Source organism: Hemiscyllium ocellatum, chromosome 26 (assembly GCF_020745735.1).
Source record: "Hemiscyllium ocellatum isolate sHemOce1 chromosome 26, sHemOce1.pat.X.cur, whole genome shotgun sequence".
Classification (NCBI taxonomy): domain Eukaryota; kingdom Metazoa; phylum Chordata; class Chondrichthyes; order Orectolobiformes; family Hemiscylliidae; genus Hemiscyllium; species Hemiscyllium ocellatum.
In genome coordinates, this window is record NC_083426.1 from 10,401,203 (window position 1) to 10,416,446 (window position 15,244).

At 41.0% G+C, this 15,244-nt stretch overlaps 1 protein-coding gene across 2 annotated transcripts in view; it reads left to right on the forward strand.

Moving 5' to 3' along the window:
- Positions 1 to 15,244, forward strand: part of pik3c2b (phosphatidylinositol-4-phosphate 3-kinase, catalytic subunit type 2 beta) — a 172,155-nt gene that overhangs the window by 76,795 nt on the left and 80,116 nt on the right. For both annotated transcript variants that reach the window (XM_060845331.1, XM_060845330.1), the window contains 2 exons: positions 9,429 to 9,551; positions 10,095 to 10,262. In XM_060845331.1, the coding sequence (XP_060701314.1) occupies positions 9,429 to 9,551; positions 10,095 to 10,262 (291 nt within the window). The remainder of the gene's footprint in view (positions 1 to 9,428; positions 9,552 to 10,094; positions 10,263 to 15,244) is intronic.

A 15,244-nucleotide genomic window follows, 5' to 3' on the forward strand; every position in this document is an offset into this window, starting at 1 on the left:
GTTTGTGGTGGAAACTGGTGCTTTAGCTTTTGCAAGATGATAAGTGGAATATTTTACTTAAAGGTCGAAGACAGAGGGTGGTGGTGGAGGGTTGTTTTTCAGATTGGAGTCTGTAACCAGTGGAGTGCCACAAGGATCGGTGCTGGGTTCACTACTTTTCATCACTTCTATAAATGATTTGGATGTGAGCATAGGAAGTATAGTTAGTAAGTTTACAGATGACACCAAAATTGGAGGTGTAGTAGACAGCAAAGAAGGTTACCTCAGATTACCATGTGATCTTGATCAGATGGGCCATTGGGCTGAGAAATGGCAGATGGAGTTTAATTTAGGTAAATGTGAGGTGCTGCATTTTGGAAAAGCAAATCTTAGCATGACTTATACACTTATGGTAAGGTCCTAGGGATTGTTGCTGAACAAAGAGACCTTGGAGTGCAGGTTCATAGCTCCTTGAAAGTGGAGCCGCAGGTAGATAGGATAGTGAAGAAGGCGTTTGGTATGTTTTCCTATATTGGCCAGTGTATTGAGTACAGGAGTTGGGAGGTCATGTAGCGGCTGTAGAGGACATTGGTTAGGCCACTGTTGGAATATTGCTTGCAATTCTGGTCTCCTTCTTATCGGAAAGATATTGTAAAACTTGAAAGAGTTCAGAAAAGATTTATAAGGATGTTGCCAGGGTTGGAGGATTTGAGCTATAGGAAGAGTTTGAATAGGCTGGGGCTGTTTTCCCTGCAGTGTCGGAGGCTGAGGGGTCACCTTATAGAAGTTTATAAAATCATGAGGGGCATGGATAGGGTAAATCTACAAAGTCTTTCCCCTGGGGTGGAGTTGTCCAGGACTAGAGGGCATAAGTTTAGAGTGAGAGGAGAAAGATATAAATGAGACCTAAGGGGCAACGTTTTCACACAGAGGGCCGCACATGTATGGAAAGAGCTGCTAGAGGAATGGTGGAGGCTAGTATAACTGCAACATTTAAAAGGCATCTGGATGGGTATGTGAATCGGAAGGGTTTGGAGGGATATGGAGTGGGTGCTGGCAAGTAGGACAAGATTGGGTTGGGATATCTGGTCGGCACAGACAAGTTGGATTGAAGGGTCTGTTTCCGTGCTGTACATCTCTATGACTCTAATACAGCAAACCTTTTATTAGCCAACACTTATGGGACAAGGGGTGTGCCAGTTGATTAACTATTCTGGCTAACCAAGAGGTCCTCAAAATCACAGTAAACTCTGACCAAGTAAAGCTTTGAGAAATCAACATCCCTCAAAAATGTCTATGTAAACACATCAACACACTTCCTAAAATCAATGTAGAAACTCGCAGTAATTAATAGAAATGTAATACATGCGGTATACACATCACTGTTATGCTTTATTTACAGCATAAATGCTCTGACATTGTGGTAGATCATGATATTTGAGGTGTATAATTTTTTGCCAGGTTTATTAAGAGTAGCAGTTGATAAGGGCCGATTTTATTTTTTAAAAAAAAGTTTTTTTTAAAACATGGAAGTTTGGGCTAGTCCTCAATGAAATTAAATGAAAGTGAAGAAGCAAAGAACAGTACTTACATTTAGTACAGTGCCTTATCCAGAAGCTCACCAAAGTGCTATTCTGGCATAGATTTCTTCATTAGTCGGAGGACTGAATACAGTACTGAATAAATAATGCTGAACTCCTGCAGACCATTGATTTAGGTAATCAAGATGTTTGTGACCAATTAAAGAGAATGTCAAGAGCATGGAGAGGAACAGAAGAAATTGTCTGAGTTGGTGCAGAATAGATGGATCTTGGCTGCAGCTGTAGTTAGAGAAACTGGGATTCTACTCATTAGATAAAAGAAGTTTGAGAGGAGATTTATTGGAAATATACAGGAAAAAGAAATTCCACTGACGGCACGGTGGGCGGCACGGTGGCACAGTGGTTAGCACTGCTGCCTCACAGCGCCAGAGACCCGGGTTCAATTCCCGACTCAGGCGACTGACTGTGTGGAGTTTGCACGTTCTCCCCGTGTCTGCGTGGGTTTCCTCCGGGTGCTCCAGTTTCCTCCCACAGTCCAAAGATGTGCGGGTCAGGTGAATTGGCCATGCTAAATTGCCCGTAGTGTTAGGTAAGGGGTAATGTAGGGGTATGGGTGGGTTTCGCTTCGGCGGGTCGGTGTGGACTTGTTGGGCCGAAGGGCCTGTTTCCACACTGTAAGTCTAGTCTAGTCTAGTCTAATCATGACAGATCAGTTGGGGAGCAAAGGATATAAATAAAAGGTTCTTTCAAGATATTTGGACCAAGTTTGTTTCATGGGAAGAATCTTAACACATGACTGATTGTTGATGTGCCTACCAGAATCTGTGTAAGGTTTTGAAAGTTACATTTTGAAAAAGCAATATTGAAAAGGCCATTGAGATAGAGCAAAACAATGAGTCAGGTGGATAGCTGGTTTGGATGCCCAGCATAGGCACGATAGACTGAAGAGACATCTTCAATGCTGTACAAATCTGGGACTCTATCAGCAGAACCTGAGTCTTCCAATTGCTTTTTCATTTGTTAGAAGTGAAAGGAGACTGGGAGATGAGATAAAAAGTACAGCAGTGAAATACTGTCGCATAATCACACTGAATATTCAAGAAATGTAAATTTATTTTTAAAATCTCCTTACTATTTCTCAATGTTCAGTAATTAGCCATAAATTAACATTCTGTGGTTTTGTTATCAGAAAAAGCCTACATCAATGAATGTAGTTTTCCTGACAAAGAATTATGCATAAACAATGGATATTTTTCCTGTTTAAATATGAAAGCATTAATTGCTAGTTAGGGGCAAAGAGGTGAAGTTCCGTGCAGAGATTGTGTTCCAGTTGACTGATGCAATCTGAATACATTGTTGTCCGTTCACCTCAGAGCTGGATTTCTGTTCAGACTAGGCTGAGGGGAGTAATGTTTTCTTCTCTGCTGTTCGAAATGACATTTTCAACTGTGTAGAATCCCCTCTGGATCACACTAGGAGTCAGCTTAGATTTATATTCAAACATCTGCAGTAAAGCTTGAGCCCTTGAGCCTGATACTTTGGAAAGGTGAGGATGATTATGACCAAACTAAGGGAAGAGTGGTCTTGCATTTCAGTAGTGCTTTTCAAGTCGGAATGTACCAAAGCATATTACAGCCATGAAATACCTTTGAAGTATAGTGCATGTAGTAATGTAGAAATTGCAGCACCCAATTTGCTTACAATGTGACACAGAATTAGCTAATTTATTTTAAGCATTAGTTGAGGGATAAACATCGAGTGGATGCCACATCTACTACTTCAAGATAGGTGAGTGAAATACATCACCTTGCTCTGAGGTATCTGGTAGTACCTAGATTTTAAAGCATCAGAAAGACGGGACTTGCCAGTATACAAAACTATTTGAAAAGAAAGGAATGCCCTGGGTTCTGTGCTTAAATCTCTAACTTGGAACTAGTGATCAGTGTGAGAATTGAATGTACTATCTTCTGTACAGTAAACAGCACATAGCGGGAAGCTAAAGACACTGGCTTGAAATTTGCAACAAAGTGGTGGTTTGCGTGCTTAAGTTGGTCATTGCAACCTTGGAGTAGAGTGGGGGAATTAGCCAGGTCTTTGCTGCCTTATTCAACAAAGTTTCTCGCAAGTGCTTCTGCAAAGTTGTTTGTGGCAGCTTTTATTCTTCATCAAGTTAACGCCGATGGGACTTGCACATTGTAACATGGACGTGATGTTAGTTGACTCCAGGCTATTGCAAATTCAGCATCTTATGGTGAGGAAGGAAGAAGTTTATAATGACATAAATGCAGTTAGTGCTATCCACACAATATCCTGGGAATGAAATGCTGAGAGAACAGATGGTGCCCAGTAGGTGCTTAGCGACACCATCAAATAGATGTGCTTTTTTTAAAAAAAGAAAAGAGTTTGGATCATAGACACAAGGTGAATTAAGTGTCCGAAATAGAAGTCTGTGTGATCCCTAGAGCATCTGTGTAATCACAATTGGCCAGTGAAAGGGTTAATCCTTTGCACTGGCCTGTGGCTGGAGCTGTGACAGGGACAATAGCCTTTCTGCTGTTTCTTTCTTGCCTCTTAACAAACAGCAGACAGCATGCCTCAGTATGAAGGGTAAAGGTATCAGCCAATGCCTGTTGACCTGCTTTTTGCTTTGGAGTAGCCGAGGGGGTTTATTCGAATCTTGGGAAACTTCCCACAGTGTCTTTTTTTCTCTCTCTCTTCCCAAGGCCCCGTGTCATAGAAAAGGCTGATAGAAACTGTGGTGCCCCTTGGGACCTCTGCTATTGTGTTCCTCTAATGTATGCTGATTGACGATTGGCTCTGATAAATGATGTACCCTGGGAAACTCTGTTTGCCCTTTGGCCTTTGTCCCCAGATGTAATCCGCCCCCTACTTGTCGCCAGGCACCTGTCACATGCTTGGTCTGTGCTGAGAAGCATTTTCTGTGCAGGCATCTTCAATGGACAGATGTCCTTCTGCCCCTCGCTGGCTCCCACACTAACCTCAAGGTATAGATTCAAGGGAGGGGGAAGGGCAGAGACTGTTCTTTGTCACTCTGAAGTGTTTTAACTCACTGAGAGCAGAGGTATGATCACAGTTTGATTGCTTCCAAAGCAAAATTACATATCTTTATTTAAGGCGTTTTACCAACTCCCTCTTGGATTAGCATTCCAAGTTTTAAACTGAAACTGTTTCAAGAATCTTTGCAACTCACACTTGCTGCACGTTAAATGTTTTGGAAACTGCTTTCGAGCTGTCAAATTTTGATTGTTTGGTAACGCTCCTGTGAAGCACCTTGTGATGTTTTACTGGGCTAATGGCACTGTTTAAATGAAGTCCTTGTAGGAAAGAATGTACTGACTTGGAATGAAAGCCCCTTTTCCAACCCAAACATTAAACTAATCGAGGAACTTTTCTGTTCTGCACCAGAAAATGATTGCCAATTATCTTTGTTCATCCTCCACCTCTGTCTGAATTGGTCGGTTTTCATTCATTTACCCAGTGAATAACCTTGACATGACAAAGACAGGAATTCTTCTTCATTTAAGATTAATCCATATATGCAAAATAATTAGCTGCAATGTAGAGTTACACTGTAAGCAATTCTGCAACATGAATTCCTGCTCTCTCTCCCTCTCCCCCCCTACAGTCTCTTCCCTGATTCAAAATTATAAGACCATCTGATTTGGAGGAGGATTAGGCCATTCAGCCCTTTGAGTCTCCTTTTAATAGGAACATGGCTGATCGATAATCTTCATTTCACTTTCCTCCTTTTTCCCCCATAATCCTTGATTTGTTTATTGATTAAAAATCTGATTAATTCTGTCTTGAATATTCTTGATGACCCACTCTCAACAGCTCACTGTATTAAACAATTCAAAGATTCCAAGACCTTTTAAGAGAAGAAATTCCTCCTCATCTTGGCTTTAAATGTGTAAATGCTTATTCTGAGATTATATTTTCTCGTCCTAGACACTCCCATAAGGGGAAATATTCCTCTCCACACCTACCAGGTCAAGCCCCTAGGAATCTTGCCAATTTCAGTAAGGCCATCTCTCATTCTTTTAAACTTTAATGAGTGCAGGCCTAATCTAATGTATCTCTCCTCATAAGGAAACCCTACCACAACCAGTGTCAGCCTACTGAAACTTCTCTGAACTTCCTCCAATGCCAGTATAGCTTTCCTTCAGTAAGGTGTGATCTCACTAGTGCCTTACATAGTTTTAACGAGATCTCCCTACTTTTATATTCCATTCCCTTTGTAACAAAGGCCAACATTACATTTGTTTTCCCAACTATTTGCTGAACTTGGGTGCAAGCACTTTTGTGATTCATGCCCAAGGACTCCCAGACGCTGCTGTGCTGCAGCTTTTCCTTAAATATATTCAGCTTTTCTACACTTTCAGCCACAGTGCATAACCTAATATTTTACCTTCCATCTCGGTTTTTGCCCACTCAGTTAATGTCTCTGTCTCTCTGTCTGTCTGTCTCTCTGTCTGTCTGTCTCTCTGTCTGTCTGTCTCTCTGTCTGTCTGTCTCTCTGTCTGTCTGTCTCTCTGTCTGTCTGTCTCTCTGTCTGTCTGTCTCTCTGTCTGTCTGTCTGTCTCTGTCTGTCTCTGTCTCTCTCCCTTTTTTCTCATTCTCACGACGTTCCTTTCCACTGGTTTTTGTGTCATTCACTAAAGTATCGATGGAACATTCACTTCACGCCATCCAAGACATTAATATACTTTGCAAATAAATTTGGCCACAGCACTGATCCATGTGACACCAGTAGTTATAGGCTGTCGCCCTGAAAATAGCCCTCTTGTCCCAACTCTGTCATCTATTAGCCAATCATCTATCAGTGCTACTCACAATACCATGGGCTCTTACTAAATTGTTTAATGTGCAGCATTTTATCAAAAGCCTTTCGGAAATCCAAATATATTACATCTATTCATTCCCCTTTATATCTCATGCTTGTCCTCAAAGAATTTTAATAAATTTGTCAGGTGTGACTTTCCCTTTGTGAAGCCACGCTGACTCTGTTTTATTATATTATGCATTCCTAAATTCGTTGCTATTACACCCTTTTTAATAGATTCTTGTCTTTTCCGAATGGTAGGTGTTAAGCGAACTAACCGATAATTTTTTTTGTTTGTTTCCTTCCCTCTTTGGTAAAGGTCATACTTCGACAGTTTTGAAGTCATGTGAGACTCTTCCTGTATCCAAGAATTCTTGGAAGATTACTACCAAGGCATCTATCATTGTTACTTTCTTTCATATCTTTGGATGAAACCCATCAAGTCCAGGAGACTTATCAGCTTTTAGCCCCATTAGTTTCTCTAGTAACTTTTTCTATAGTGATAGTTATTGTGTTTATTTCTTTTTTCCCTTGATTATTTTGTTTTGGTTTGGAAAGATATTAGCGTCTTCTACTATGAAGACCAATATAAAATATATTTTCATCCGCTCTACCACATTGCTTGGTTCAAATTGGATGGTACATAATTAAAACTGTTGTACTTTTTGGTTAACATTGCTGCTAGATGGCACAAATTTTTCCTGAGTGTTTTCACAGAAGTAGAGTTTAGGCACAATATGGATGAGTTGGTCCGAAGGGTCTATGTCCATGCTGTATGACACTTACATGCATAACCTTACACTTATGCAATAAGTAGCCTGTTCTTTGCTGAATAAATAACTGTAGTGTTTGCAGAGTAAGTAAACACAGTGAGCAAAACTTTCCTGTATATCCAGCAACTATGTATAATTAAATAATTTACGCTTTCACCCCTGTGGAAGAAACATGAATTCAAATTAACACTAGAAATTTTTGTGAATTAAAACTTTCAGTAGCAAGTTAACCTATTGAAGGACTTAGACACTTAATGGTAAGGTCCTCAGGAGTGTTGCTGAACAAAGAAACCTTGGAGTGCAGGTTCATAGTTCCTCGAAAGTAGAGTCGCATGTAGCTAGAGTAGTGAAGAAAACATTCGGTATGCTTGCCTTTATTGGTCAATGATTGAGAACAGGAGTTGGGATATCATGTAACCATGCAGGAAATTGTTTCGGCCACTTTTGGAATAATGCATGCAATTTCAATTTCCCTGCTAAAAGAAGAATGTTGTGAAACTTGAAAGGGTTCAGAAAAGTTTTAAAAGGATTTTGCCAGGGTTGTAGGGCTTGAGCTATAGGGAGAGATTGAATAGGCTAAGAGCTATTTTCCCTGGAGCATCAAAAGCCACGGGATGATCTTTTTAGAGGTTTATAAGATCATGAGCAGCATGGATAGGGTAAATAGATAAGGTCTTTTCCCCAGAATGGTGAAGTCCAAAACTAGAGACGTAAGGGCAACGTTTTTCATGCAAAGGGTAGTGTGTGTAAGGAGTGAGCTGCCAGAGGAAGTGGTAGAGGCTGGTACAATTACAACATTTAAAAGGCATCTGGATGGGTACGTGAATAGGAATGGTTTAGAGGGATATGGGCGAGGTGCTGGCAAATGGGACTAGGTTAATTAAGATATCATGGATGAGTTGGAACGAAGGGTTTGTTTCTGTGCTATATATTTCTAAGACTCAATGGTTATATGATCACTACTAGGCTAGCTTTTCATTGAATTCAAAGCCTGTCCACTTTCTGCAAGGCATAATTCGGGAGTGTGATGGAACAATCCCCATTTGCCTGAATGAGTGCAGCCCTAACAACACACAAGAAGCTTGACAGCATCCAGGACAAAATAACCTGTTTGGTTGCACCACATCTACAAACCTCCACTCCCTCCACCATTGATGCTCAATAGAGTAGCATGCGCTATCGACCAGATGCACTGCAGAAATTCACCAAGCCTCCTGAAAAAGCACCTTCAAAACTCATAACTATTACCATCTTGAAGGAAAAAGACAGCAGATACATGATAACACTGCCACCTGTAAGTTCCCCTCCAAGTCACACGCCATTTTGACTTGGAAATATAATGCTGTTTTTTCAGTGTTGCTTGGTCAAAATCCTAGAATTTGCTGCCTAACAGCATTGTGGGTCTACCTACAGCACATGGACTACAGTTCAAGAAGGCAGCTCACCACCACCTTTTCAAGAGCAACTAGAAATGGGCAATAAATGGTCGTCCAACCAGTGACACTCCTATTGCATGCATTAATAAAAATAAAAATTCACTGTCAGCTGTAATGGGATTTGAGCCCATGTCCCAAAACAGGGGCCTGAGTTTTGTTAGTTCTGGTCCAATTATATAACTCCACTATTGCTACCACCTCCCCTGAATAAATCCCATTTTTCAGCACCTTGCAATTTACAGAACCTCAGGTGCAAATCCAGGTTCCTTTTAAATGAGTTGAAAGTTTCAATATCAACATCAAACTAAGCATCGAATTCCAGACGCCCACCATTTTCTGAATGAAAAAGATACTTCTCATTTCCCTTTAATTCTTCTACCAATCACTTTAATTCTGTGCCCTTGTTAATTTGCCTTTCTACTTGGGGAAGCAGCTCTTTTCCGTCCACTCTATCCAACCTTCTTGTTATTTTGGACATTTCAATTAAGTTATCTTTCAGCCTTGTCTCTTCCAAGGAAAACCACCTTTGCCTATCCAATTTTTCATCATGCAATTTTCAAGCACTGGCAACATTATTGTAAACCTTCTCTTTAATTTTTTTTATTGTATTCCAAAACTAAAAGAGGTGCAAAGCAAAGGTTACTGAATAATGAGAATTTCTCACAGCCAAGTGCATCTTGAAACCATCTTCTAGTTTTTGAGTAGATTGGGATGCAGGCCACTGAGACAGAAGATAACCAGTGTGTTCGATCAAAATTGAGTACGCAAGAAGTTTGGAACTGAATAGCGATCAAGAGTGACATTAACAGTGGGTTTAACATTAACTTTATTCTTGTTTCCTTCCCGGCCTCATTAGTTATGAAGATTTTTATTTGTCATGTGGCCTCAGTCATGGTGGGAAAGAGTTGTGTGGTCAGCTGCAGACCAAGAAAGCTCATGTCTACAAGTACCTGTTCCATCTTCTTATATGGGACCAAAAGTGAGTAAAAGAGACTTTGTTCTGCACATATAGAAGTAAGTTTTTTTTCCTAATATGCTTTCTGCCGAGAGTAAACACCTCCCAGAAGCAGTTGGGCTAAATGGCATGTTTCTGTGTTGTACATTCTTGTGTCGTTCGCTTATTTTGGCCAATTCAGATTTCTAGCTTTAGTTTTATTATGTCATCCTTTCCTGATGCATGTTGTGGCCCAGCAACATGAAAAGCACCTCATTCCAAAGTGAATGTCCTTTCATGTGTGACCCTTTAGTAAATCTGGCAGTGCTCACTTTGGAACTACTGACAGCTGTGTAGCAAGAATCCAGTGGCATTTAAACCAAATAAAAACCGTTCATAATTAGTATGTAGTCACTGTTCATCCTATTTTCCCCGCCTCCCTCAACTTCAAAAGGTTACTCTGCTCTTAGCTGTTCCCTCAGCATTGTTACTCTACACAACTCTCTGTTCTCCAGCCAAACAATCCAAAAGATTTCAAAATGATGAGTTGAGCTGTGTTTTAATCCTGTATTCCTTTGCCTCTTTCAGCATCTGTTTTCCAATTAATATTAATCAGCTGCCACAAGAGACCCTCTTGACACTGACGCTGTATGCATTTCCCGTTCCCCCTCCTGGGACCTCATCTGAAGGCAACAAACAGCGACGGACAGCAGAAACAATGGGATGGGTCACTATGCCACTTTTTAACTTCAGACAGTAAGTTTTCGGTGTCAAATAACAGACAATGCTCTACCTAAAGGCTTCAGCACAGTCCAGTTAGCATGGATAAATAAGTGGCAATTTGATGTTGGGATTCAGGGCTTGAGATGAATTTTTATTTTGAGGCCATAATTGTGGCCATAATTTATATTTTCACTGACAGCATTCAACCACTTCCCTTGCGCATTTATGAAAAAAATCCAGCAAATAACCTGCTAAAGTGCTGGTATGTGGCATTGTTGACTGATTTACCAAGGCTGCAATATTGCTGGACTGATTATGACACTCTGCTGTCTTGTGCTTGTGCAACAGACCTTGCAGAAGTTCTGGCCTATGACCAGTCCTGCAGAACTTGCCAGTGGTGGAGCATATTGGTTATTGTGGAAGGATCACAGGTCTTTTATATTGTTTGTAACCTGTGTGGCAACAGGTGTGTCGTTGGCTGCACTACATGCGGCTTAGCATAAGAGATCTGTTATCTCTCACGATGTGTCAGGAGACTTGAGATTATACTCATTAAATTGAGCAACTTCTCAACCTTAGCAGTGCATTGACGAGTCGCCCTGTGATTGGTTTACCTCCAAGAGAGTGCAGACTATTGACAAATGACAGATTGTCCAGATGTATCTTGTGCTGGGCAGAGGTTGCACTGAAACACTGACTGCTTCAATATAAGATGACTTATATCGTGTCCAATGGTGTTGGATTTATAATCCTCAAGGACTGCATTTAATGCTGCTATTTTACACAGTAGTGTATGATCAGATACAACAAAGGAAATACACTTTTTTTGAAAAAGAACCACTTCCTTTATTGAAGATATTGTTTTGAGGGTATGCTCCAGCTGTTTTTACATGCACAGGTTTGGAAGTGACTCTTGGCAAAAAGCAAAATGATGAGTAGTTCATTGTTTGATTTATTGTGGCATTGTATATGGGTGTCCAGGTCAGTTGGAGCCATTGGTGAAACAAATTTAGAAGATAAGAGATAATAGTGCCAGAGCACTGTAAAGAGGCTTTTAATGGGCTTGAAGAGCTGGTAAATACAGAACTGGGACAATAAATGCCACCAGAAGCCACAGTTTGTAGCTTCTTTCTGTGTCCATTGTAGCTGTAGATTTAAAACATTATATAAGATGACAGCAACAAAAATAGTCTTGGTAATTGAACGGACATGATAGCATAAGATTTTTCATTAAAGGGGATTTTCTAACTTTTGGCATTTATGTTTTGGTAATGTATCACTGCTCTGCATCTCACAAATTAGGCAGTGTGTAGTGGTCCTGTCACTGGATTAGTAATCAAAAACCCAGGCTAACATACTCAGGATATGGGTTTGAATCCTATTGTGGCAGATGGTGAAATTTGAACTCCATTTTAAAAATCTGCAAGGAAAGGCTAACCACATTAACCAATGCTAATTGTCATAATAAGTCATCTGGTTCACAATGCCCTATAGGGAAGGAAAGTGCCATTCATGCCTGGTTTGGACGATGTGTGTCTCTAGACCCACAGCAATGTGGCTGAGCCTTAACTGTCCACTGGGCAATGAGGGATAGGCAATAAATGCTGGCCTAGCCAGTGATGCTCACATCCCATGAATGAATTTAAAAAATACACTGGGCCATTATGGTGATGCTAAGGTAACGATCATCAGTTTCTACCCCTGCTAGTTTTCCCAATTCTCTCCTGCTGTAGGAACTGACAGCTCTCCAAGTAGTTTTATCTATGAGCAGTCATGAGTGGATGAGTGTCCAACTGTTTAGCTGTAGAGGACACCATGGCTGAGGCAGATCCTATGCTTTGATTTATTGCTCTTCACACATTGAAAGATCCCAGGAACTTGAAGAATGGTGTTTGAAGAATTTTCTGCATGTACAGTCAGGAAACAAGAGCTTTTTAAATCCTGGAAAGTGTAATTAATAGAGTTTCAAGTTTGAACTAGTGAACCCCAGACAATATTCACTGCTGCCTGAACAAATAATTTTGCAGTAAGAATCTGATTTGTAATCAGGAGCAGGAAATGAGTTGATTGTTTACTTCAGGAGGACAGTAAGACTAAATGTAATCTATACTTGAGTTCATATCTCCATCTTTTATTGGAAATATTCCAATTTAACATTTTTCAATAGAAGCTGATATGGCTGAACTTGTAATTTGGAAGTATTTCTGGTAACCAAGTCACTGAAACCAGATGTTTCAGTCTCTGGTTGGATTGACCTTAGACTGGTATCTTGGATGCTGTAGAACAGGGCATATTAAATCCTACACACAGACACTCAGTCACTCATTCCAGGAGTATTTCTTGTGCTAACCAAATATCCCATCCCAATCTAGTCCCACCTGCCATCTCCTGACCCATATCCCTCCAAACCCTTCCTATTCGTATACCCATCCGAATGCCTTTTAAATGTTGCAATTGTACCAGCCTCCACCACTTCCTCTGGCACCTCATTCCATACACCTACCCCCACCCTCTGCATGAAAAAAATGCCCTTTTAGATCCCTTTTTTATCTTTCCCCTCTCACCCTAAACCTCTGTCCTGTAGTTTTGGACTCCCCCACCCCAGCAAAAATACTTTGTCTATTTATCCTATCCATGCCCCTCATAATTTTATAAACCACTATAAGGTGATCCCTCAGCCTCCAATGTTCCAGGGAAAACAGCCCCAGCCTATTCAACCTCACCCCATAGCTCAAATCCTCCAACTCTGGCAACATCCTTGTAAATACTTTCTGAACCCTTTCAAGTTTCGCAACATCTTTCTGATAGGAAGGAGATCAGAATTGCACGCAATATTCCAACCGTGGCCGAACTAATGCCCTGTACACCCGCAACATGAGCTCCCAACTCCTGTAATCAATACTCTGACCAATAAAGGAAAGCATACCAAATGCTTTCTTCACTATCCTATCTACCTGTGACTCCACTTTCAAAGAGCTATGAACCTCCACTCCAAGGTCTATTTGTTCAGCAATGCTCCCTAGGACCTTACCATTAAGTGTATAAGTCCTGCTAAGATTTGTTTTCCCAAAATACAGCACCTCACATTTATCTTAATTAAACTCCATCTGCCACTTCTCAGCCCATTGGCCCATCTGATCAAGATCACGTTGTAATCTGAGGTAACCTTCTTTGCTATCCACTACGCCTCCAATTTTGGTGTCATCTGCAAAACTTACTAACTATACTTATGCTCACATCCAAATCATTTATATAAATGACAAAAAGTACTGAACCCTTGTGGCACTCCACTGGTCACAGGCCTCCACTCTGAAAAACAACCCTCCACCACCATCCTCTGTCTTCTACCTCTGAGCCAGTTCTGTATCCAAATGGCTAGTTCTTCCTGTATTCTGTGAGGTCTAACCTTGCCTACCAGTCTCCCATGGGGATCCTTGTCAAACGCCTTGCTGAAATCCATATAGATCACATCTACCGCTCTGCCCTCATCAATCCTCTTTGTTACTTCTTCAAAAAACTCAATCAAGTTTGTGAGACATGACTTCCCACGCACAAAGCCATGTTGACTATCCTGAATCAGTCCTTGTCTTTGTATATCCTGTCCTTCAGGATTCCCTCCAACAACTTGCCCACCGGCGTCAGGCTCATTGGTCTATAGTTCCCTGGTTTGTCCTTACCACCCTTCCTAAACAGTGGCACCACGTTAGCCAACCTCCAGTCTTCCGGCACCTCACTTGTGACTATCGATGATACAAGTATCTCAGCAAGAGGCCCAGCAATCACTTCCCTAGCTTCCCACAGAGTTCTCGGGTACACCTGATCAGGTCCAGGGGATTTATCTGCCTTATGCGTTTCGAGGCATCCAGCACTTCCTCCTCTGTAATACGGACATTTTTCAAGATGTCGCCATCTATTTCCCTACATTCTATATCTTTTATGTCCTTTTCCACAGTAAATACTGATGCAATATTCTCGTTTAGTATCTCCCCCATTTTCTGCAGCTCCACACAAAGGCCGCCTTGTTGATCTTTGAGGGGCCCTATTCTCTCCTTTTGTCCTTAATCTATTTGTAAAAACCCTTTCAATTCTCCTTAATTCTATTTACCAAAGCTATCTCATGTCCCCTTTTTGCCCTCCTGATTTCCAACTTAAGTATACTCCTACTGCCTTTGTACTCTTCTAAGGATTCAGTTGATCTATCCTGTCTATACCTTACATATGTTTCCTTCTTTTTCTTAACCAAACCTTCAATTTCTCCAGCATTCCCTATATCTACCAGCCTTTCCTTTCACCCTGACAGGAATATACTTTCTCCGGATTCTCGTTATCTCATTACTGAAGGCTTCCCATTTTCCAGCCATCCCTTTACCTGCAAAAATCTGCCCCTCCAATCAGCCTTTGAAAGTTCTTGCCTAATACCGTCAAAATTGGCCTTTCTCCAGTTTAGAACTCCAACTTTTAGATTTGGTCTATTCTTTTCTATCACCGTTCCAAAACTAATAGAATTATAGTCGCTGGCCCCAAAGTGCTCGCTCACTGACACCTCAGTCACCTGCCCTGCCTTATTTCCCAAGAGTAGTCAAGTTTTGCATCTTCTCTAGTAGGTACATCCACATACTGAATCAGAAAATTGTCTTGTATGCACTTAACAAATTCCTCTCCATCTAAACCCTTAAAACTATGGCACTCCTAGTCTATATTTGAAAGTTAAAATCCCCTACCATAACCACCATATTATTATTACAGATAGCTGAGCTCTCCATACAAGTTTGTTTCTCAATTTCCCTCTGACTATTAGGGAGTCTATAATACAATCCCTATAAGGTGATCATCCCTTTCTTATTTCTCAGTTCCACCCAGATAACTTCCCTAGATGTATTTCTGGGAATATCCTCCCTCAGCACAGCTGTAATGCTATCCCTTATCAAAAAACGCTGCTCCCCCTCCTCTCTTGCATTCCTTTCTATCCTTCCTGTAGCATCTGTATCTTGGAACATTAAGCTGCCAGTCCTGCC